The following is a 23,487-nucleotide window of genomic DNA, read 5'->3' as shown; positions in this document are numbered from 1 at the left end:
AACCAGCTTGGACAGTAATTGAATGGTGGAGCTGCAGGATGTTGCCTTTTCAAGGAGCTTACGAAGGTTCAGAAAATGACCAGATTAATGGAGGAGAATCTGTTGGGCTGTGAAATACAGAAAGACCACCTTTTGCTTAGGAAGTTGTGTAAAATGTATGGTGGACAATGTCAGAATGTTCTTGGAAAGTACAACTCTGCAAGTACAAGAAGTATACTCTGTCCTTTGTATCCACTACCAGCTATTCCTGGAGACAATACATTAGATAGACATTTGTTCTCATATACGGTATCTGCCCTTAGGTATTTTTTACTCTCTTGTTAATCACTTATATAAACAGTTTTTTTTCTGATATATGAAAAGAAAGAAAAAAAAACAACAACAAACAAACCACCCCCCCCCCCCCAACCACCAAAAAACCCAGAAATTTAATTGCTGATTGTTTTCCAGTCCTTTTCCTACCAATTAGAGCTAAAGAGTAGCTGTAGTTGTATATCGGAAAGCTGTCAGTCACTAAAGCAGATTGACATTTTATCTTGGATTCAAGAAAAGACTAAGAAAGTAATGGAAAATCTTTAGTGATTTCAACATCTTACCTTAAATGATTTGTGGAGTGGGTTGGGTTTTTTTCCCACTAGATTTCTGCTGCAGGAGATCTTGGTCATTCTGTGCTTGACTGATACTTTGTTTGGTTTTTTTGAAGGTACATGGGGATAGGACTTTCTGCTCAAGGGGTCAACATGAACAGGCTTCCTGGTAAGTCATTGTTAAGGTTTGTTTTGGCTTACAGTCTGTGTTAAATGTTCTTTTGAAATAAAGATTTTAATTTATATATATGAATTAGTGAATGTGTGTTTCTATTAATAAAATGTCATGACTATAAGTGTGTTGCGTCTGGAAGGTTCGAACTATTGAGTGTTACCCTAAACTGAGTTACTAGTATTGTTAATGTAGCCATGATGATTTTAGTAGATAATAGAAATTAATATTAAACTAATGAGTAATGGGTAAGATGATGAGCTTTCAGACATGCAACCTCTTCTTTGCATCTGAAAAATAAGTAGCAAAATAATTTGACATTTAATCTGTATATCTCACTTGACAAATTTACATGAAGGAATCTGAAAATGACAGGAAAATTGGCCTTCATATTGTCTCTCTTCTCTTCTTTCCCTCTTCCCACCGAAAAACTAGAAAAATGTGATAGAGTGGTATTGCCACTTAATATTGTTGCTTCCTTTGTTTGAAATGTTTGTTTTTAGGTTAGCCTCTGAGTTGGTTACGTAGCTTCTTTTTAAAAATAAATAGTCAGTGATCTTTCTTTAACAATATCCAATTTATTAGGTAAAATTATAATTTCTAGATTTGGATCAACATAGTGACTTCTGTAGCAGGAATTCTTTCAGCTGGGTTTGAAACTAGAAGTTGTCTGTGTTTGGTAGAAAGTAAATGTTCTTCAAGTGCCAGAAGGAATGACAGCTGGTTCCCAGTGGTGGGGTTTTTTTTTGGCCTTGGGTGTGACTTACTTGTTGTTTTCAAGTTGAAATGTGTGTTCAATCCTTATTATGCATCGTGGTATCTCCAAAGGAGAGTGTTTTGTGAATGTCCTAACAAAAGGAAGAGCTTCCATAGGGTTTGCACTAAGACCCGTGTGAATTCACTTCTCGGTGAGGATTTTGCTTTCATCTTCACTGGTAACTTGCATATTCAGAGAGCAGAACATGCTTGGTTTTTTCCTTATAACCTCCAACTGAAAATGTTGCAGCATTGGAGCAAAATCCCTGACTATTCTGTTAGCAAAATATGCGATTCTGTAGCTCTGTTAGAAATATTCATTTCAGAAATTTATATAGCTGTGTTTCTGAAATTCTGCTAAGACTGCAGATGGAGTCTCAACAAGAAGACAAAAAGGAGACTAAGACAGCCAGGGTCCTTGGACGATTTCAGAAAATAGCCAACTTTCTGGTGCCCATTCTTTTAATTGTAAATCTGCTGCTGAATTTTGCAATGGAACAGCTGCCTGGTCTTGTTACTGAAGAGAAGCATGGAGATCTTGGAATGCATGAGGAAGTGTGTGGGACCTTTTGCATTGATAAAGAAGAAATTTAGAGTTGTAGGCTAATTGCGTTAGTTAATTAGTTCAATTAAAATTTCACCAGCGAAACAATAAGCATTGTTGTTTTAGTGACAAATGTCAGTGCAGCGTTGTAGGCCATTTATAAATCACAACCATGGTTAACAGTTGCAGGCAGACTTTCCTTTTCCAGGCACCACTTTGATCATGTTTGACCTTGAGAGTCTTCTGTTGGCCACTGTCAGAGGCAAAGTCCCAAGACCTGTTGGTCTAACTGGGGCACAACCTTCCTTGCATCTGTTTTTCTCGGATAATTTCGGACCTACCCAGAGAGCTTGTGGAACCTCTAACTTTGGAGATATTTAGGAGCTTGTGGAACCTCTAACTTTGGAGATATTTAGGACTCAGCTGGACATGACCTGATCTAATTAGACCTCCTTTGAGCAGGAGTTGGACTAGGTGACTTCTGGAGGTCCCTTCCGTCCTTAGTTATTCTACACTGCTATGATAACTCTGTTTTTGAGAGAATGGTTTCAGTGACACCCATGTTCTAAAGAATTTGCATCTTACTGCAAACTATATTTGTTAATTGGTATGACAACTACAGCATGTACACATGGGGGGAGAATTAAGGTCACAGGTCTTTATCCACTCGGAACTAGACTAGGGAAGGAGGAAAGCAGAACACTGCTGGTTTTCTCAAGTGATACTTGGTTGCAAAAAGGTAGGGAATGTCTAGGTCAAGATGATCTAGTGTCAACAGGTATAGAAGTCTCTGTTTTGAGACTCCTCATCTCTCTGCACTCCCTCTCCTCCCAATCCTCCCGACCTAAGTGGGTGGTGTGCGTGTACAAGATGAAGCATGAGTCTAGTCCCATCATCTCTTCCCCGGGTTGAAGTGTTTGGCTGCTTGGAAGAGGAGTTGTTTGGCTATTAAGGGAGCGTGTTCTTCTCAAGAAATGGCTTCCAGCTTGTGCAATGGAAAGATGGGTGGGATTGTCTTGTAGACTTGGCCTGTAGACTGCTGGTTGGATTATGCTAACCTAGGATTCTCCTGGGATTATAATACATATATATATCTATATCTATATATATCAAACACGGTTGAATACTAACCTGAGATGATATGTACTGAATGTCATAAGTGTGCTGTCCTGAAATTGAACAGCCAACATAATTTCCTTTTTTTTTCCCTTTGGGGACTAAAAATTAGCCAAACCACTTCTGGTAAATGGCATTAAAGCGCAAGAGCTACGTAGGCAGTATTTTGTGGCCAGTTTGAATCAAAGCGCCTGTATACTACTATTATTTCTAGAGTGTAGGTGGCAAATGTGGAATTCTCTTATCTGAGTGAAACAAAACATAAAGTGAACTTGAGACTTCAGATAGTGCTTATTTAGCAATGAATTGTACAAATTTGATCCTATGAACCTGTTGTTTGTTTGATCACATGCAGATTATGCTGCCAAGTGTGATTTTGTGGGCATAGTTAGGTCGATCTCCCACATCTGTGTAAAATGAACTGCATGGCTCTGTATTACAGCTCAATAATTATCTTCCTGGCTTTTGTAGAATGAGTCTGATTTATTTTTTTTTATAGTATATTGCTCAAGTAAATAAAGTGAGAAATATGTGTCAGGCTTAACCGTTATCAGGCCCTTCACAGCACAGGAGTAAGTGAGAGCTCACAAAGAAGCGACAGACTTTGGAGTCTTGACTTGGCTTCACGTCAAAGTGTAATTTTAACTTTTTGTGACCTGAACCCTTGCCAGGTTTGTCTCCTTAGACCTTTTCTAAGTCACTTCTGCTTTAACAGATCAATTTTCGCTTGGTGTGCTGGCAGGGCAGTGAGTGACCCACTCTAAGTAGTGGTTTGGGAGCCCAAAGCCTGGTATGGGAGCCAAAGTTGGTCCCTTTCTTGTTCCCACTTTCAGTGGGGATCCTTGGCACTCTGTCAGCCCTAATTCAAAGAACAATCTTGCTGCTGGGTTCTGTCTCAAACTCCTTTTCCCTCCCGAGAACAAACACTTTGGCCATATCCAGTTCCAAGTCAGGCCATTTGTGCTTCATGCCAAATTTATTCTGGCTTCAGCCCAGCTCGGTGCTGGTGCGGGTAGTGCTGAGCTTTCTCTGAAGGTTGGAAGTGTGGTTGGAGCAACCTGAGCGTTTCCTTAAACTGCCCCTCTCTGCGCTGCGAACAGAGACTGCTTTTAAAAGGAGAGTGCCCTGTCCCTGTTCGACTCAAGGTTTCTGTGGGCTGTGCTTTGAAATTCAATCAGCAAGTCTGAAATTATTGTGGGAGTTTTACTGAAGTGCCAACTTTTGTGACCCTGAAATATCTTGATGATTTTTTTATTATTATTTTTTAAATTTTTAAAAGACATTTAGAATACTTACTATAAACATTTTGCTTTAAACTAGTGGTTTTTATTGAAATGGCTGCTCACTTCTTTCACCAGATAGAACTTTTTTTCACGTGTGCTCAGCATTTTGGTATCTGAGGATGAAATTACATGTTACAGCTGAACTGATCTAACTCGCTGTCATCAAAGGAGAGAAACCCGACCCTTCCTCCCCCACTGCGGCTGCACAGTTCCCCTTCTTCCCTGGTGCAAGCCCCTGCTCTGGCGCTTGTCACCTCCTTTGCCAGGCCAGCTTTCAGGCCTGGCAGGAGCCTGCCTGCTTTTCTGCTGTGCTGGGGTTGCGGCAGGCTGGTTCCTTCAGAACTCGTGGAGCAACACTCTTACCTTTGCATCCTGAATGTAACATCTGAAACGTCCTTTTTTTTATTCTTATTATTATTATTTAGCCTTCATTCCAGTAAGTTTTTCTGAGCCCAGCTGGAAATGTGTTGGTGGTTTGCTACAGGTTTCACCTAACCTTCATAAAATGGAGAAGATGGGTGCTCCTGTCTTTAATTTGGATGAGATGTGTGCGCTGGAGGTGATTCTCCCCTGCATGTGGTGTTCTGCATTGGTTCAAGTCCTTCATCCTGTTGAGAGAGAACCTTTCATTTGTTCTAGCTCTTTGAGGGTAACCCAGCAGGAACACACAGCCAGGCAGAGAGGGAAGGAGGGATGATTCTCTCTGGTAGCAGCAAGGTCTTGATTCAGCCTAAAATGTTGTGGAACCATACCCTTAGGCATACCCTGCTTCAGTTTCTGAAACAGCATAGATGGGATCTTACCAATCGCTTTTAGAGACTTTAAACACCCTCTGGTTAATGACTGACTTGCTATGCTATGGCAGGGAGTGCCAGCTTTCACTCACCACTGTTTTGTTTTATGAAACTTTGATTGTTTTTTCACCTTACTTTTCAAATGAAAAGATACTGCTTGGCTCATTCACTACCTGCCTCCTTCAAACTCCCTATTAAAAGAACAAGCTTTAAAATTCGAGAATGTTTTATAGACCTGAATTAGAGTGCAGCCAGATAAACCAGCAGAATTTGGTGTACAGAGACCTGCTCCGTATTGGGGTTTGGCTTCTGGGCCTTAAGCCCGGTCAGCAAAACCAGAAACAGTTTGTCCAGCTGTCCTGTGTCTTTGTTCAGCAAAGAGTCCTTGTGAGTGATCTGATTCTGTAGACATGTAGATAAAATCAAAATGAGCACTGGGAATTAAGACTTCCCCATGCTCCCCTCTGTGGAAGCCATCCGACCTCCTCCGTAAGCCACCAACATGATGAACGGGCTTTCCATTTTAGCTTTGTTTGGAGATCCCTTCCTTTCCTTTGCATTCTCCTCTTGCTGATAGGTTTCTGTTGACATTCGTAGATAGGACTTTATTTCTTCTCAGTTTATCTTGCATGTCATCAGAGGAGATGCAAGCAGAGGAGCAAAGCTCTTGAGGAATCTGTCTTCCTGTTCCTTCCTTTGAGAGGAAAAAGATACTGGTTTCTCTCCCAGGGATGTTCACAAGGGTTTTTCAAGGCAGGTGTGCTCCCTTCCAGGGGCAACCAGAGAAGGGAGGCTGGATAGATGTATTGTAGGAACCAGTGAGAAACTAAAGGAACTGGGCTTGTTCAGCCTGGGGAAGAGGTGGAGAAGGGATCTAGTAGCAGCCTTTCACTATCTAAAGGAGCTTGCAGAGAACATGGACCCAGACTCTTCTCAGAAGTGCACAGTACAAGGAAGAGAGGCAACAGGCACTAGTTGCAACAAATAAAATTCTCATGGGAAATATTATTCCTCATCAGAGTTGGGGATGGGCTACTACAGAGCTCTATCCTCAGAGATTTTCAAGCCTCAATTGGACAAGGCTCTAGGCAGCCTGATCTAACTCTTAAGTTAACCCTGCTATGAGTGGGAAGTTTGGCTAGAGACCTCCAGATGTTCCTTCTAGCCAGTTTTGGGTTTGGTTTGTTGTTTTTTTGTTTGGGTTTTTTTTTTTTTTTCCCTGTGATTGCCAGGGGTTCTTTCTACTTCAAATGTGTTTAAAGAACTTCATTTCCATGTATCAGCTTATGCTTTGGGTTGTCACTTTCTGTGACTCCAATGACAAATGAAGGACCTGTGCTAAAGGACTTAGTTCCCAGTGGTAAATATAATAATTATAGAAGATGAGACCTCACCAAATCATCTGATCTGAAGCTATTTCAATTATGCATCAGTCCTGCCACAGGTGTGTGTCTAAACCAGCCTTTCATTATCTTTCTGGCAACTTCTTCCAACACTGTCCTTGTGTTGGAAACTTTTCCTGATGACTAAGCTGAATATCCCATGTAGTCTAAGTCCATTACTCTTGGATCATGTGGAGGTGGAGAATAATTAATTTCTTTCCTCTTTTGTAGCTGTATACATGAAGACCTTTATCCCTGCTTTGTGGTCTTCTCTCTAGACCAAACATCACTCTGTCCCTGTTTGTCATGTTTTCTTGATTTGTGACAACTCCTGTTGACCTTTTCTGAACTCTAACCACTGGATGCACAAGCACTAGTTTCTTACTCCCTATAGTAAAAGAAAACATTAAAATTCAGAGCAAGTCCAGGAAGTGGTTCTTATCCCATGCTGCAAACGAGGGCAAAGGAAAAGCCTTGCCAAGCTTTCACAATTTCTAAGGCTTAAGCAGAAAGGGGAGCGGAGGAGAGGAGGCTAGATGGTTAACTGGGAAAAGAAGGGCCTTCCCCCTTGGCTTCTAGAGCAACCAGCAAAAGCCCTGAAGTATGGGATTAAATGTATGAACAGTATGTGGCAAACAAATAGTGATTCAGTCTGCTTTCAAATCTTCCTGGCTAAATCAGCATTTTGGACACCCACCTTGATTTTCTATCTTTAGAAGTACTTTCTATTAAGTTTGTTTAACTATTAATGCAGCTGATCAAGCTCTGTTTTAAAATACCTTACAGTATTTGTCCTGCTGCAAAGCTCTTCCAGAACTATCCCTAAAAATAGTTGACCAAAAAGGCACTTGGGATTTCTATACGGTGTCTTAGTAGTCTTACACAATGGTACTTGCACTTCCTTGTCTCTTTAGTAAATATACCTCAGATGTAAATTTTCTTCTACTCTATTTGCTGTGTTGAGGAAATAGAGCAAATTAAAGTTTTTCTTTTAGCTGAGATGTAATTTTAATTACGTAGTCTATCCTTACTGCAACTTGTTGACACATTGGGAAGGCAGATGGGTGGAAGAAAGGACAAGAAAGCAGTGGCAGTCCAAGCTGCTGGCAGGGTAGACTCCATGTGTCAAGGCTGAGCAAGCAGACATCAGGCTAAGGGCAGGCTGCCTGTGGTACTCGGTGCACATCGGGTTGAAGTAAAGCTACTCATGGTCAATGCCTGTGGAGTGTGTGGGGAACCTTGGAGCACCATGGGGAAACCTGAATTCTGGTCCTCCCCCCTATTATTATCCATAAGGAGGCTTTTAATGCTGTAAAGCATGGAGGCATTCAATTTACCTCCCCCTCGACCCCTGTTTTGTTCTTAGTGTTGCGATGGCTCTTCAAGGAGAACTTGAGACCACTGAGGTTTCTAGTTAAACCACACAAATTATTCAAGAATAGCTGAAGGAAGCCTTGTAATTTCTTAGAAGGGGTCTGTGTACTTGCTTTTACATGATCATTGCTTATAGTCCTCTCTTTCTTCCTGTTTTCCTTGTATCTTCTACTTGCACTTTGTTGGGACCTCTTCAGGGCTAAGCACCATGGAAAACTTTGAGTACTGTTTGATAGAGTTTTGGGATAAAAGTGGTTCCTTGAGTAATTTAATCAAAGTGGTACCAAAATGTATAGGTGGTTCAACATTTAATATTTTTTTATGGCAATTTGGATCTGTGAACATTACTTCCGCTAGATTGGTAATGGCAATACTGTCTATACTGTGTCCTGCTGGAGTTATTCAGTGAAGAGTTAGTGCATAACCCAACCCTGCTTGATATTCCACGTTTAAACCTTTCCCCTTGCTAGCCAGGAGGAGATTTGACTTGTCAGGCATTTTATTTTATTTGTGCAGTAAGTATAACCCAAATTGAATAGTACCCAAATCTTCATTTTGGTGTGTGATTTGCGTATAGATAACTGTAGTACCCGTAAGGAATTTCATAAAGACATCATTTATTTAGTACCTGCATAAATTATAGAGTATGGCGATTAATTTTTGTATGTCAGGTTAAGGAAAATATAGGGTTGATACTGATTTATTTTTTTTTTTAATAAATAATAAATAAATGTGCATTCCCCCAAAACTACTTACGGAGACACCTCCAGGACTTAGTTACACATGCAGCCCTTCAGCTGGCTGTGCCAGTTCTTATCCACAAACTTGCTTACACTTCTGGTACCCTCTCATTTATCCTAGCAAACCAGTTTGTGGGGCTGCGTGTGAACTGGGTCATGTAATTGGGTTAATAATAATGGGCGGGGGGCACTGCTTGATTTTGGGGTTGTTATTAACTGGATCTGTTCTGTGGCCCAGTTGATCACACGGGTAGTGTAGGTTGAAACAACTGTGAAACTTTATTCTACAGAAACGCGTGGGTAACAGTGGTCTGAGATTATTTTTGATAGAAACAATCATTACTCTCACCTAAGATATGTGCTGAAAACCTTAATTAAAGACTGAGCGTTCCCTCCAATTAACAGTTATCCAGCTGATCGTGGAGACTGTTTTTTATGAAGGAGCATCTTGCTAGGGCATACTGGGCTGAAGCTAGCTTGGCTGGCTGCGTCTCTCTAGTCTTTTTATCTGTCTCTGCCTTTTTTCAAGTTGTTTGAAGATGATGGCTGGATAGCTTTTATTTTGGTGATTAGTCAGATGATATTTGAACTTGATTGGATTTTTTTTTTGCACTGAGTTTCATTCAGTCACATAGTAAAGCATTGAAAACAAATGTCAATGAAAGCATATGCTTGTTTTGCTGTTACCTACCTGGTACCTTATAGTCCAAATGATCAAGGGACTGAAGGTTTGGGAAGCCACTGAGCTCAGAAGGGCTGTTAGCTATTATTAGAAGGGCTGTGTGCTCGTAGTGGCAATGCCCGGGCTATGGAAGGGTGTCGTGAGGAAAACTCAAAGGTGGCTGATGGAGGAGAATCTTATCTTGGGAAATTTCTGGCCAAATGCCTTCTAGCTGTGTCTGGTTTGTTGCTGGTGATAGGTTAAAGGGGCTGTGATGTGCGTGCCGTGGTTATTAACACCCTAGAGTGCGATGGGATGAGAGCATCTACAGAAATCGTCCTGGTGGTAGTGGAGGAAATTGTCTGAAATCGAAGGACAGTGACTTCTTGCAAAGAAAGTGTATTGTAGAGGAGTCCAGTGGTGGTCTGAAGTAGAGGCCACCAGAAGTTCATTCAGAATTAAACGATGGGGATGCTGTTAATCACTCCAAAATACAATGGGACGTGAAAGATCAAAGCAGAGAGAGCCTCTGACCTGCGGTGGCTGCAGGAGGAGAGCTATGATCCTACCACTGCTGCCTCTGCCTCCGCAGGCTGAGCACACCCTGCAGGTCTATGTTGTGCAAGACACAGGGGAGCATCTAGGCAAGTGTCCTGGTGCCTAAATGCAGGTTATTTGGGAGCAGTTAGCAATGCCAAAAATCTGAGGTTCGGTAGGACCTGAGGGGACAAAGCAGCCTGAGAACTGCTCCAAAAACTTCCTTGTTGCAGCCAACTTAAGTAGGTTTTGACCTGAAAAAGTAATTTGTGTCTGTCTTCAACATCCTCAGTGGTTATTGGTATGTTTAGAAATTGCAGGGTTTGGTGCTGTGTAATGGAAAAAAATGAGAGCAAAGTGGGTCAGTGTGTTGGTTCAGCTCCGGAGTTAGTGATCCTTTTGAGCAGAATGGATTTTTAGAGGGATTCCTCACCACTCGAGAGCTCATCCGGACGAGTGAAGATTATGGTGGAGCTTAGAACAATGGTGGATAATAAACATACACTGCCAACAAAAAGATACACATTACAATAGATTTAATATTTCTGGCCTTTGTAAGTCAGAGCCTTTTGGATTTGTCTACATGAGTCTCTTACTTTTTGGAAGTGGGGTGTATTTTTTAAGTGAATTTCCTGGTTGCCACCACTAGCTGTACTTTTATTTATTTTCAGTTGTGCTACCCGTGTTTCTTCCAAACTAAACTGGAAGATGTGCTCCAGGATCACTGCTAGCGCACTCCAGCCACTAGTAACTATTCAGTCCAGAGGGCAAGGCTAAGTAATACGAAGTGCCCATCCCCATTTAAAAAAGAAATAATTAAAAAATCTCATACTGGAAAAATAGTGTCCTGAGACTGGTTGAAACTGGTTGTTTCATTCTCCAGATCTGCTGTTAGTGTGCTGTACCATGTGCTATTTTCAAAATAGCTTTTTTTTTTTAGAAGTTTAAGTCCAAGTGAAGGTCATGCTAAAGAAATGGATAAGAAATTTAGGCTTCTTATAATAAAACAGAAGGATTTCCTTTGAACTTAAGCTTTCACATATTTTTAGTGTAAGAATTTTTGCCATATGGAATCAATTTCATGTGCTCAGTGGATGTAAAACATACAAGGATGTCTGTGATGGTTTTGTTATAAAATACACGTTACGCGAATTGATATTTTAGATTAGATTGTGTTGTTAGGGCGTTTGAATAACTCTGCTAACATTCAGATCAGCCATTCTTTTAAAATGTGTATATTCTCTTGAAATCAGTAGTTGCAAGCAAAGATTGTTGGTCTTCAGGTGCGTAGTAGCGTTTATCTTTCCCGCGGCTCCTTCGCTGGGCACGGTGTCTTGCATGTGGCCGGCCTCGCCTGGGGAAACAGCTCTTATGGAGCCTGGCAGAGGTGGTCAGCTCACGTCTAGTTTACCCATAATCAGCACCTTCATACCCAGAAAAAGAGCTTGATGTCTACAGCACCTGCAGAAGGGACGTTGTAGGGGGCATGGAGGCGTCCGGCTTAGGAAGCTTGAGCTATCCTGTTGGGTGTATCCTTAACCAACCTCCACTATGAGCATGCTATGCAGGAACTGCAGGAAATGCACAAATTTGTATGTTAGTTTATGTACCATTCCCTTTTTCTTCCCAACAGGTCTTGTTTTTTGGCGTCGTGGTGCCGAAGTGTGGTGTGTAGGGTCTGTAGTTCATAATGGATGGACTTGCACAGTTTTTATAAGCTGTTGAGAATAAGCAAAACAATAAATGCTGAGCTGGCAGTTATATTTGTGCCTGGAAGCATATGCAATTTCTTTCTTTACCCTCATGGCTGCCAAAACCTCCGTCCCCATGCGCTCCTGTGCTCTGCTCATTAGGTGTGCCACCCCTAATTAGGTTATCTTGCACGTTGCTGGATACAACTTGTTTAGGTGGGACATGTTTTAAAACATGAGCCTTCTGCTAAGAGCTGATACTGGGTGAGTTGGCATGGCATGGAGGAGTTGGACAGATATCCTAAGTCCACTGAACGACACTTGCTGCAGTGTGACAACAGAATGGTGATGATCAAGTCCTCAGATGAGGTCAGACATGACACTCCTCGAATATGGCCAGACCTGACACTCTATCAGATGTGTTCAGAGCTCGAGAGCAACAAAACCAGCTCCTGAACCACAGAATTGTGGTGAATAACCTTCTGAATTTAGGTTAAATTTAATCTCATGTTTTATTTATGGCTATTTATGTGAAAATTAGGATTGTACAAAGTAAAAGTTACTGCCTTTTCCCCCTTCAGACCCACTTCGGTTCAGGTGTTTGCTTGTATTGATTGTATTGATTGTCCTGTCTGCAGCCAGAAAAACTGTTGGCAGCCATTTAGGGAGGCATTTAGGTCTTTAGGGAGGCATTGTTTTTCTTTTCTTTTTTTTCTTTTGGTCTTTTTAATTAGACTAGCTTTTGGGCACACAGACTTCAGGTTTGAGTGGAGGAGGCAGACCAAAAGCTGAACTTTCAGTAACCATGCTTCACCCTGGAATATTTGGGAAAGGGTTTAGCCACATCATTCAAGCTGAACAAAACCATGAATCAGTATTTCAAGGCAGTAACCCTGGGCTTGGAAGATTAATCAAAGAAAGTGTTTCCACTGGCTGTTAAGTGCTCAGGCATCAGCGTGGGTGAGTGGTTCTTGCTCAGGCTGTCCTGCGCCTTTCCACACCCTGATTTCTGTGCCGTAACTCTTTTGGAGATGGGCTGGCTCCTTGTCAGGGTTCTGCACTCTTCTCATGCAACATGTTCCCAGAAATGTGTGATACGGATACGTTGGAGCCTGCCTTTGCGTGGAGCTTTCTGTCAGCCAGCAGGTTGCGTTGGTTTTGTGCTATGTAAAACAGAGTTTCCAAAGTGGAGCGGAGATGGCGTTGCATCCTGGGGTTCGTGGTTTGGCCTTTACCAATATCCCAGGTTGCATCTCCAGCTGTAGCACAGATTATGGGCAATCCAGGTAATCTTAGTGGCAGTTAAGAGTTGACTAGCAATTTAGAGACAGCAATTTAGCTGTCAGTGAGAGTTGTAATCAGCACTGCTTGTTTTTCAGATTAAAAAAACATTTCTTTATAGTGGCTGTATCTATTATTTGAGCCTTTCAGATAAAAGATAACATCAACACAAACCTAAGTTTCACTACATCTCAAACTGATGGATAGCAGCTATTTTTACTGATGGATAAGTATGATCCTTTTCAGAAACCCTGTTGCTTTACCTTAGTTGATGTGGAAAGTATTTAAGGAACCTCAGTTTAGAATCTAGAAGGCCTTGTGGCAACCCCTTAACATCATGAGGTGCGCTTCGTCTGGAAGATTTCTCTCTCCATAAGGTCTTGTGTTTATATAAATGTGTTTGTTCATAATTTTCTTACCTCGTTAAATACCATTTTAGGGATTGTTTTTAATAGTGGCTGGATGCTAGCCCCCTGCATTCTGCAGTGAGCTCTAACATTGCTTTTGGCTGAGTCATTTAACTGTTCTGCCTCAGCGTCTCTCTAAAATGACTCTTGTCCATTACCTTGCAAGATTTTTCTGAAGGTGTCTTAATATTTTATAATGGCCTTCTTGCCCATCAGATAAAAGTTGAAAAGTTGGCCTATAAATGAAAGTGTGAGTTATTTAGTACGATGAGATTTGAAACCTGTGTATGTGATAAGCTTTTGTATCCGACTTGTTCTTTGCCCCTGCCACTTAATAGATAAATGGCGAAACTCCTCATCTGACTTTTTTTTATCCCTCTCCTACATTGTTTTGCACCCCTGCACTTCCCCCCACCCCCTCCAGGGTGCTGTGTCAGGGAATGTAATATATATAATAGTACAGTGGTGACCTAGAGCTTTTTGAGCCTTGCCTTTGTAGATAGAACCAACCTGTTTTGGAGTTGTGCTTTAACGATGTTGTGCTCTTCACGGGGCTGTAAATGGCTTGTAGCTTGTCTTGACCTCTCTGGTGTAGGGAAGACCAGATCATGTTCTGACTCTGGCAGAAGATGACCCATGAAGCTTTTGAGTTAGGAGGGCTTGCTGTCTGTATTCACGCAAGGAAGTAGGATTTTTATCTTGATTACTGTATTCTGTGGTGAGGTGCATGCTAAATAGTAGTGAAATGGATTCATTAGCAAACCTCTGGGGCAGGTGGAACAGACCATTCCTGTTGACAGGGCATTGCCCGGGTTGCAGCCATCCAGAGCCTTCTGGTTTTGTTTTTTCTCTCTCTGTGTCAATGGGTAGTGTCATTTTATATAATTAACTGTAGACTGTGGTTTGATGTTGTTTTGAAGCCTAGTTAACATGTCAAATGGTAGGAGTTGCTGATCTCATCTAAAAATCACCATGCCAGATCAATATTGTTAAAAAGGAAATTTTACGGTGTTACTTTCTGCTTATAGTCTCTGTGATCAAGGCAGTGCTTGTCAGCACACACGGTCTGCTGGATCTCCCAAACTCTTGCAGGCCTTTTTGGCTGTCTGTCTTGGAGTCTCTTTGATCTTTGGGTCACTGTGTCCTTTTGTTCCTGCTCTCTATTAATATGAGAGAGATGCTGTGATTTCCTTTTTTTTTTTCTTTTTCTTCTTTTTTTTTTTTTCCCCTTTGGATGCTTGCCACATTTAAGTCCTTCTGCCATGAGGATTTGGTCTGAGCTTTGTCTCTTTTACAGTTGCAAGTGCAAGTACTTTATTCAAAAACATGGAATAGCCTCTGAGCCAAACCTACAGCCGGGCCTGCCAAGAGTCCTGCGCTCTTTGATTAACATCATCTGGTGTTGCTCTGTAGGGGCCAAACTGGCCTTGGATGAATCTGCTTGATCCGCTGGGAACTGGGGTGAGAGGGGGGCCGCTGTACATCAGTCCCTCACTGGAGTCCAGCGGTGCGGTGCACTGCTCCGTTACCTTTATAGTGCGAGACTACACGGACTATGAGAGCCGAGCATGTCCAATCCTGCTTTAAGAGGTTTGTCCTCTGTGAGGTGAAGTGGTTTTATTTTCTATATGCACATTGGTCCTGCAGTGCAGTGTTTGGGCTGCCACTGCATTCAAAGTTATTTTGCCACCTTGCAGAAGAAGTAGAAGCTGTTATGAGGAAGAAGGTGCATGGATAAAAACTTGGGGTGCTACTAGCTAGGATTTCTTCATTTCCTGGTGCCCCTAGGTAAGTGGGTTTTGGGGACTTTATTTTTCTTTTCCCTTGACACTTTCTGGGCAGGTGTCCAGCCTTTGAAGTTCTGCCAGGAAGATGCTGTAATATGCTAAGCACGCTGCTCCCTGGTCCTATTCCTGTCCTGCAGCTGGTGTCGTGGCTGTACCTCCTCTTACCTGAACCAGCTAGACACCTATTCCACACCAGGACCATGCCTCCCCTATTCCCACCTCCCCAAATCTATAGCATAGGTTGCTGTGGCCACTGAGCAGCTATTTTTGGAGGCTGGGTATGAAGACAGAAAGATGTATTGCAACAGTAATAGTTGATTTGATTCTGAAGCATGGTTTAATGAAGAAAAACAAAGCTACCTCCTTGCTCTCACCCAAGCCCCTGACGTTTGTGCAACTTCATATGGTTTGGCATAAAGGCTATAAAACTCAACTACAGCTGAGATGCTGCAGCACCCCAGATGCTTCTTGGGGCAACAGGCTTTTCTTGACCAGGCATTTAGCTTCTAAGGCTGTAGGAGCACAGGGGCTTGCTCAGCCTTCCCTTTGCTAGGGGCAAAGGCATGCTTTCACTGCTCTGGGCTAAGGTACACCAAAGGTACATCCACTGGCAGAGCCAAATCCACTGCAAGATGGTGGAGCAGTCAATAGAAGGTGGTTCTGCTTCTACTGTGATAACTGCTTCTTCCCCATATTTATTTTTGTCCTGTCCCCTCAGACACCAGTCCCTGCCTGGGACTGCTCTGCCCAGGACATTGTAGAAGCAGCTCTGAACAGCAACATCCTGCTTCTCCCTGCACCATATTCATCTGCTCAGCCCCTATTTAATGTACTTTCCCCTCCACTGACGTCCCAGAGCTGGCTGAGCAGCAGCCTGCGCCGCGCAGTGCATGGAAATGGCCCTGCCTCCAGCCAGAATGTGGTCCAGCAGCGACTCCGGGCTCCGTGGCTGGCTCCACCCTCAATATCCCATTCCCCAAGCACTGGACAAGCAAAGTTTGTACATCTGTTTCTGCTGGACTTTGCATTCAAAAAATCTTAATAAAATTATTTTGTTTGGTTTATTTCAGTGTGTTTACACAAGTTCTTGTCCGTCTGCGGCTAGTGTTTGCACACTACTTGCCCTGGCTTGGGCAGCTGTGGGAAGCAAGGATTGCTGGCCAGGGGAGTGGGAAGAGGAATGCCACAGGCAATATACTGGGCGAGAACAGGGAGGGGAGAAAAATGAAACGTGTTTCAAAATATGAAAGAGAGAAAGTAGGTACAGGTAAAATTTGGAAAGATGCAGACACTGCAAAGACTGTAGAGCTGTCACTGGGGTCTGTCCTAAAGAATAAGCCTCCAAATTCTCACATTACATAGGATACAACAGACACAAACCCTATTTGCAAATGTTCAGATTCTTTCTCCTCTTCATATGACCAAATGCATACTTCACCAACATTTCTTACTACTTCAGATGTTTCAGGTTTTCCTGACGGCAGGTCAGGTTACTGCTGAATTTGTCGTGAGCAAGGCCCTGCCCTTTGCAGCAGCTTCTGCAGCAGGTACCGATTACCTTGAATGTATGGGCTGAGCTGCAGTAGAACATGTTTCTCCCCTGGCACGTGCATGGGCAGGGCACGGTCCATGTGTGAATGGTGAAGTCCATCTGTCTGCCATCGTTTTAAGCCCGGCGAGTGGCAGAGCAGGAAGAGTCGGAGGTGTCAGGCTGTAACTTACTGGAACAGCCATCCTTTCCATGATCACCGGGCCTTGCACGTCTGTCCTTTGGCCTGCCATCAGAGGAGAGCTCAGTACAGATCCCTCTGAATGTTGCCTTCCCCGTTCTCCTCTGCCCACTGGCAAATCTGGCATGTTTGAACCTTGATGCGCAGGGGGATGTCATCAGTTTGCTTTCTTCTCCACACTGTGCGGAAGGAGCAGCAGGCCAGCAAAGACCTAATGAAAATATTGCTCTTGGTAATTTCCATCAGGGCATCCTGTGCTGCATCACCTCTGTGTTGTGTATGAGCTGATGCTACACGCTTCCAGGGTGAGCAGCATGTTCAGGTCCTGGTGTTCCTAGATGTGTGATATAGCCATGATGCCAGTTTTACCCCCAGGTCCTGGTGTTCCTAGATGTGCGATATAGCTGTGATGCCAGGTTTACCCCCAGGTCCTGGTGTTCCTAGATGTGTGATATAGCCATGATGCCAGTTTTATCCCCAGGTCCTGGTGTTCCTAGATGTGTGATATAGCCATGATGCCAGTTTTACCCCCAGGTCCTGGTGTTCCTAGATGTGTGATATAGCCATGATGCCAGTTTTACCCTGTGCCTACCAGAAGTTCTCTGTACGTTGCTGGCGCTCTTGAAATGGAAAGCTAAAATGCCGTGTTATTTCCACAGTGCTAAGAGGTAAATGGTGTCCCAGCCCAATAGTACCACTTCCCAGTTGCTGCTTCGTGAGGCAGAGCCTGATCTCAGATGTAAAAGTCGGGCCCATCACAGGATCTGCCCAAAAAGTCAAGAGTAGAGCAGGGCTGACGTTGAATGGGATTGAGCAGGGATGGATGTAGGGTAGTTAGGGGTACGAGTAGCACACTTCATCTAACTCCAATGCTTGCTTAAGAGCAAGCATTATGAGTTGATCCTGTAACTGTGTCCTGAAGTAACTCAAGTCTTTTCTGCCACGTGGTCTGGCATTGCATAATTCTGGCCTGTTTATCAAGCAGCAGCAATGGAACTTGCTGTTCATTTTTTTTCACTGTGTGTTGGGATCGAGATAGTCTGCCAAGAAGATCAACGTATTTGCTTTTTCTTGTTAGCAGGCCAAACAGAACTTCAGTTTGGTGCTGAACATAGAAAAATGTCCTCCCAAGCCCTACTCATGGTTTCTGTTTTTCTTTCTTCCCGTTCTCTGATTGATTGCACAGTCTGAGCTATTCTGTCTGGCTGTTAATAAATACTATACGTATGTTTTGGGTTTGGGGGTTGAAGTGTTCAATTCAAAGGGACGTCATTTTAACCTCTTTTTGTTCACTAGTGCTGAGGTCCTACCTGCAGAGTGGTTCTGCCTGTACATTTGCATGTTCAAAGTGCACTTGTCTTCAAAATGAGCTGTAGTGAAAACGGGAGCCTTAGCAGGCAGGGTGTTTAGGTTCTGCTTTGACCAATGCCATGGGCCAGGTGGCGAAATCCTTTCTGTTCTCTGCCTGTTTCCCCTCTTTAAAGTGATTTTGTGCTTTTGAAGAGAGGATGGGGAAGGAAAAGGAAGGAATGAGAGATCTGTGCTAACTGGACCCTCCAGCCGCTCTAGGAGTATGGTCCTTCAGAGGTCCATGACCTACTTTTTATAAGAAAAAGAAAAGCACGTGCTCCAATCTTGTAGTCCAGATTTCTGAAATTTTGTAGGGAATCTGCACTTGCATTTGAAATTTTTTAGACTTGGTCAACTGCACGTAGGTGTGAAGTGTCCGTTGCTCTAGACATCAGCTATCACCAAGAGACTGAAATGGGATGTTACTTAAATCCCACAGCCTTGTTGGAATGAGTTACCGGTCAGAAACCGTTCGTACATGGGTACTGCCGGGGTTTCCTGAGAAGCAGCCGCCGGCACCTCGCTAGCCCAGGAGGCTCTAGCTGTTGAGGCAAGGTAAGGTGTAAGGTGAAAGGTGCTGAAGAGGAGCGGAGGGAGTGAGCTGAGGCTGAGCGCACCGGCGGTGAGACGGCAGGTGAGAATCCGGGCAGAGAGAGCATTGTCACGAGAGCGATGGTGCGTTCTGGAGTGATTACAATAGCTTCATGGAAACATCAGGTCAGTGGTAAAAAGGATAATAAAGGGGAAAATGCTAGGATTAACTCGCAGAGGGCTAGGGAACAGTACAGAGAACAACTACAGCCTGCTTCCCTTCTCCATGGTGCACCTTCGTCTCCATTCTCAAAAGCAACACTATAAATCCAGAAAAGGTTCAGATGATGATGGTCAGAAACGCAGGGAATAGCTAAATAAGCCAGGAGTCATCATTCTGGAAAAAGGGTGGTTATGGGGGATTTTGTAGAGGTCTGTGTAATGGTGTATGTTCTGGAGAGACTGAATACACAGTTTGCCATTTTCTCCGGTGCAAGAACTACAGGGTATCAAATACAAGTAGTAGGAGGCATGTTTTCATGCAGCTTGCAGTTATGCTGTGAAACTCCTTGCTGCAGGATACAGTGGGTGGTATGAACGTTTACATGTGCTTAAAGGAGGATCGGACAATTTAATGGAAAGAAAATCCTTTGAGGAGTGCTAAGTGAACAGAATCTCCATCTGGCTCAGTCTGTCTCTATGCTGCAGGGTTGGAACGTGGTAACGTGTTCAGTAGGAGCATGATACGTGCATGTCCTACGCTTATGCCCTCTCACTTCTTGAAGAGGATCCTCATCTGGGTTGACCCCATATCCCCTATGGCCAACCTTTTTAAGAACATGCAGATAACACCTCATCTCTGCCTTCTGGGTCACAACAGTGGCTTCTGGAAGTACTTGAGTACAAGTGGTACAAAGGTTAAAATGTCCGGAGAATTTGCAGATATAAGTGTGGGGAAGGCGTATAGGAAGTCTGATTCAGCCCTTATTGAAACGGTGTTAGATTTTGTAAAGGAAGAAGCTATTGAGTAACTGGAGGCGTGAATAGTGTCATAGGAATCAAAGAAAAGGCTGTAATATCATAGACCCATTACTAGGTGGCGATAGTAAATTGTTAATGATGCAGAAAAGTCCCAAGTTATCAGCAAGTGTTTTTGTGTTTGGGGAGAAGTTGGAGGATGTATTTGCAAAATACATGTGGTGAGTTACTCCCCACTCTGCTGGTAATCCAAGATAATGCTAAGCACTCTCGATAGGGATACGCTATTTAAATCAATAGGCCCAGATAACTTTGACACAGAAGCATTGGAAGTGCTGATTGTTATTTTTAATTCAGATGATTAGGAAATTTCAGAAGACCGGCTGAAGTTGGCCAGTGCTGGAATGACCTGTATGCCATTGCCCTCATGTTTATTCTGGACAGAATTTTAGAAATACCGATACATCATTTGATTAATAAATAACTAAAGGTTAGGCATATAATTAACACCACTCAGCTTATGTTTATGGTGAGTACAGTAAGTTCTCTCAAAATGACCATGGTGATTTGATAAGGCTGACACTCTAGATTTAAATCACTTAGCGTTGTGTCAGGTCCAGATTCAGCACTACACAACATTTGAGTTGAAAAAGTTAACTCTATATCATTAGCAAAGTGCTGGGTGAGCAGCGTTTCCTTAACTGGTGATATTAGTGGTTGGTTGTGGAGAATAAGATTCAAATCAAGCTTTTTCCAGGCACTGCTGGAACACATACCGAGTTTGACACTGTCCTCAAAGCCTTTATTCAGTCACTTCTCATTGGAGTTCATCTCCTCAATGCGTTCATCACCACCTTTGGTGGTACAGCAAGTACTGATACTGTGAAGCACAAGTCTTACAGGAGCAGGAGGAGGTTTTTTTCGGTAGGATCAGTCGTGATCTGTAGGTAATGAAACCTTTTTTTTCCTTATACTACAGAACCTGTAGTGTCTGCATCGGCACAAGCATTTTGTGAAAGTGTCCTCACAGTTGGGCACGCTGTTGCATTTCTCACGGTAGCCCCACCTGCTACATGATACGTAAGCATCTGACTACTTAGATGTAATTGACGCCAAGTTCTTATTGAATGCGTTGTAATGCCAGGAATGTTTTTTTATGCAGAAGGGTTAGAAGTTTGTATTTGGATTGTGTATTAAGTAGCTTAGGAGATAAATTGATTAGAGTTATCATCTGAAGTTGCGAAGCAGCTTCCTTAGAGATGTTCTGAACTGGCACACATGTAACAGGCCTGTGTTTCGGGAGACTAAAATAATAAATCAGCAATGGCAGTTTTTCACAGGCCAGCAGCAGAGAAGATAAAAGGGATAGTGGAGAGGAGCCATAGTGTTAAAAACTCCATATTTTAATGATATTTTTACTGGATGCAGTCTTAGAAGTGGAAGTTTGACAACAGACTCTAGAGCCCCTATCACTCCCTCCTTTGTTTTTGGCAACCCGATTTGGCATCGTTTTTGAGCTTGCTGAGCGTGCTGTCTGTGCTGCTGTCCCTGCCTTTCATGAAGATATTGAACAGGACTGGTGCTACTGTCAACAGCTTGTTTGGAGCTGGTCCTAGGGAAGACGGAGCTGACTCTTGGGACATCTCGGACTGTTCCTGTGGGTGTGCGGGATTTAACAGAGGAAGTTATTCACCATTTCTAGACTAGGATTTACTAGGAGTCCTTCACACCTTTCACTCTGAAACTTTGCCCTGAGGTCCAAAATCTTGGGCCATGGCATGTTTTAGTCTTGCTCCATTCCCCGACTTTCCCGTTGGCTTGTGGTGTGGTGCAATAAATGGAGGACCTTGGGCGTGCACTGAGTGTTTCATGCTTTTCTGAGAAACCCTGAACATGTGGGTCTGCTGATGATAAGATACCTGAGTGCGTGTAGCTGAGCAGCATTTTACAGGATTAAATGTCTAGTGCCCTCATGTTGTTGTTGGTTTGGTAGGAAAATCATGGCTTGCAGAAGTGCTCCAGCCCACCTTCACAGGGCTCCGCTCTGTGGTTTGCAGTGGGCTCAGTCTTTTTTTGCCTTATTGCAGGATGTGCGCTTTCTACTTTTTAACTCCTCTCCTCTCATGTTCTTTGCATTTCTCCTGGAGTCCTTTTGCCAAAACCATTGCTCCACATTTAACAGATTCTGCACTACCCTTAGGTTGTATAAGGTCAGTGCGTGGTCAAAGCACCTTCTTTCGCTTCCGCTTCAGTTGGCACAGTCTGCCTAAGGATCCAACTGTATCCGTTTAAAACACAGGTCGTTGTTATTAATATTGTGCCTATCTCAGGCTTTTTGGTAGAAGCACATCTCTCTGTGACATGTAGTTTTGATTGTGTAATTCACAGGAACGCTCCGAAGAGCTGGAGGAGATCCTGATTCTTCTTGAAGTCTTATTATAAGATAGAGCGTGTCATGCTTTCTTTACTCTGTGTAAAAGGACTGTTCCTCATGACTCCCTACCTGCCCTAGCTCGTCTCCTAAGAGAGGAAAGGATAAGCCATCTTGAGCAGTAGTGGCTCAAGTTGGCAGGTATGGGTTAGTAGATTCAGGTGGCGTTTGCTGAATCACTCTGTGGCCACCACCGTGGGAGCACTGTCCTCTCCTCTGCACGAAGGAGATGAGAGTCCTGAAAAGAGAGGACCAGCGTGTTGCCTGAAGAACACTTCAGCTTTTAAAGGATGGATTAATCTCTCTTCTTTGCAATAGTTCACAGTTATATCTGGCATTTCTACATGTAAGAAATTCACAACAGTATTTACAACAGAACTGGGGTAGAACAGAACAAAATCAGGAACTCAGAATGATGGAATTACTGTGAGATGTAGAAAAGAGCAAATGGGCAGGGTGCAATCCCTGAGCCCAGCTTTAACCCTAGGCACAGTGTTACTGGCAGAAGAATTAAAAGATATTAACGTTAGAATTGACCACTTTGAAAATTGCCCACTGACATTTAAGGGTTGTGTTTTAAGCTGTCCACAGAATGGGAAATGTTGTTGCCCAAGGGGAGCACAGAAATCCTTATAAACTGTTAGAAGGGAGAGGTGAATGTGAGAGTGCAAGAATTGCCCCAGGCCATTCAGTTACGCCTGAGAGCAGCACTTACGGACAAAGCTGCAGTTGGATGAGAATTATTTTATTAAATGGTTTTGCTGGAAGATTGTGTTAGTGGGAAACACAAATGTTTTACAAAGAGGAGCTTGCTTCACTGGAGGCAAAATAAAACAGAAACAGGTTTTTAATGTTTTTTTAAAACAAAAAATCTTTGTCAAAATGACTTTTGGCAATCTGTTCTTTTTCTTATTTCTCGTAAGGGACAAATGAGGTTGAAACCCAAGTGATGTGTTATGATTGATGATCATTAATTTCTTTTCAGTTACTGGTATGTGAAAACTAATACTGGGGTGAATGAGGAGTGGGAATCAAAATTTCAAATTTCCTACCAGAAAACTGTGTCCCAAGAGCTGTAGTTGCCATGTCGTTCTGCTAAACTGGCTTCATTGCTGACCTGTTCTTTTGTCTTGTCTTTTGCAGGATGGGATAAACATTCTTATGGGTACCATGGTGACGATGGGCACTCCTTCTGTTCTTCGGGGACAGGACAGCCCTACGGCCCTACCTTCACCACTGGAGATGTGATCGGCTGCTGTGTTAACCTTATCAACAATACCTGCTTTTACACGAAAAACGGCCACAGTTTAGGTAAGTAAAGAAAGGCGTTCCCAGGAGTGGGATGCTCCTGCCTT

General features: G+C 43.0%; 1 protein-coding gene across 5 annotated transcripts in view; it reads left to right on the top strand.

Moving 5' to 3' along the window:
• The window catches only part of RANBP10 (RAN binding protein 10), an 84,283-nt gene that overhangs the window by 21,292 nt on the left and 39,504 nt on the right, over window positions 1-23,487 (top strand). For 4 of the 5 annotated variants that reach the window (XM_075160850.1, XM_075160849.1, XM_075160852.1 and 1 more), the window contains exons 3-4: window positions 704-756; window positions 23,276-23,443. In XM_075160850.1, the coding sequence (XP_075016951.1) occupies window positions 704-756; window positions 23,276-23,443 (221 nt within the window). Of the gene's footprint in view, window positions 1-703; window positions 757-23,275; window positions 23,444-23,487 lie in introns of those variants that run through there. The other variant, XM_075160854.1, reaches the window with a different exon arrangement.

The sequence above is a fragment of the Calonectris borealis genome, chromosome 12, assembly GCF_964195595.1.
Source record: "Calonectris borealis chromosome 12, bCalBor7.hap1.2, whole genome shotgun sequence".
NCBI classification, from domain to species: Eukaryota; Metazoa; Chordata; class Aves; order Procellariiformes; family Procellariidae; genus Calonectris; species Calonectris borealis.
This window is presented reverse-complemented; position numbering and strand designations above follow the sequence as displayed.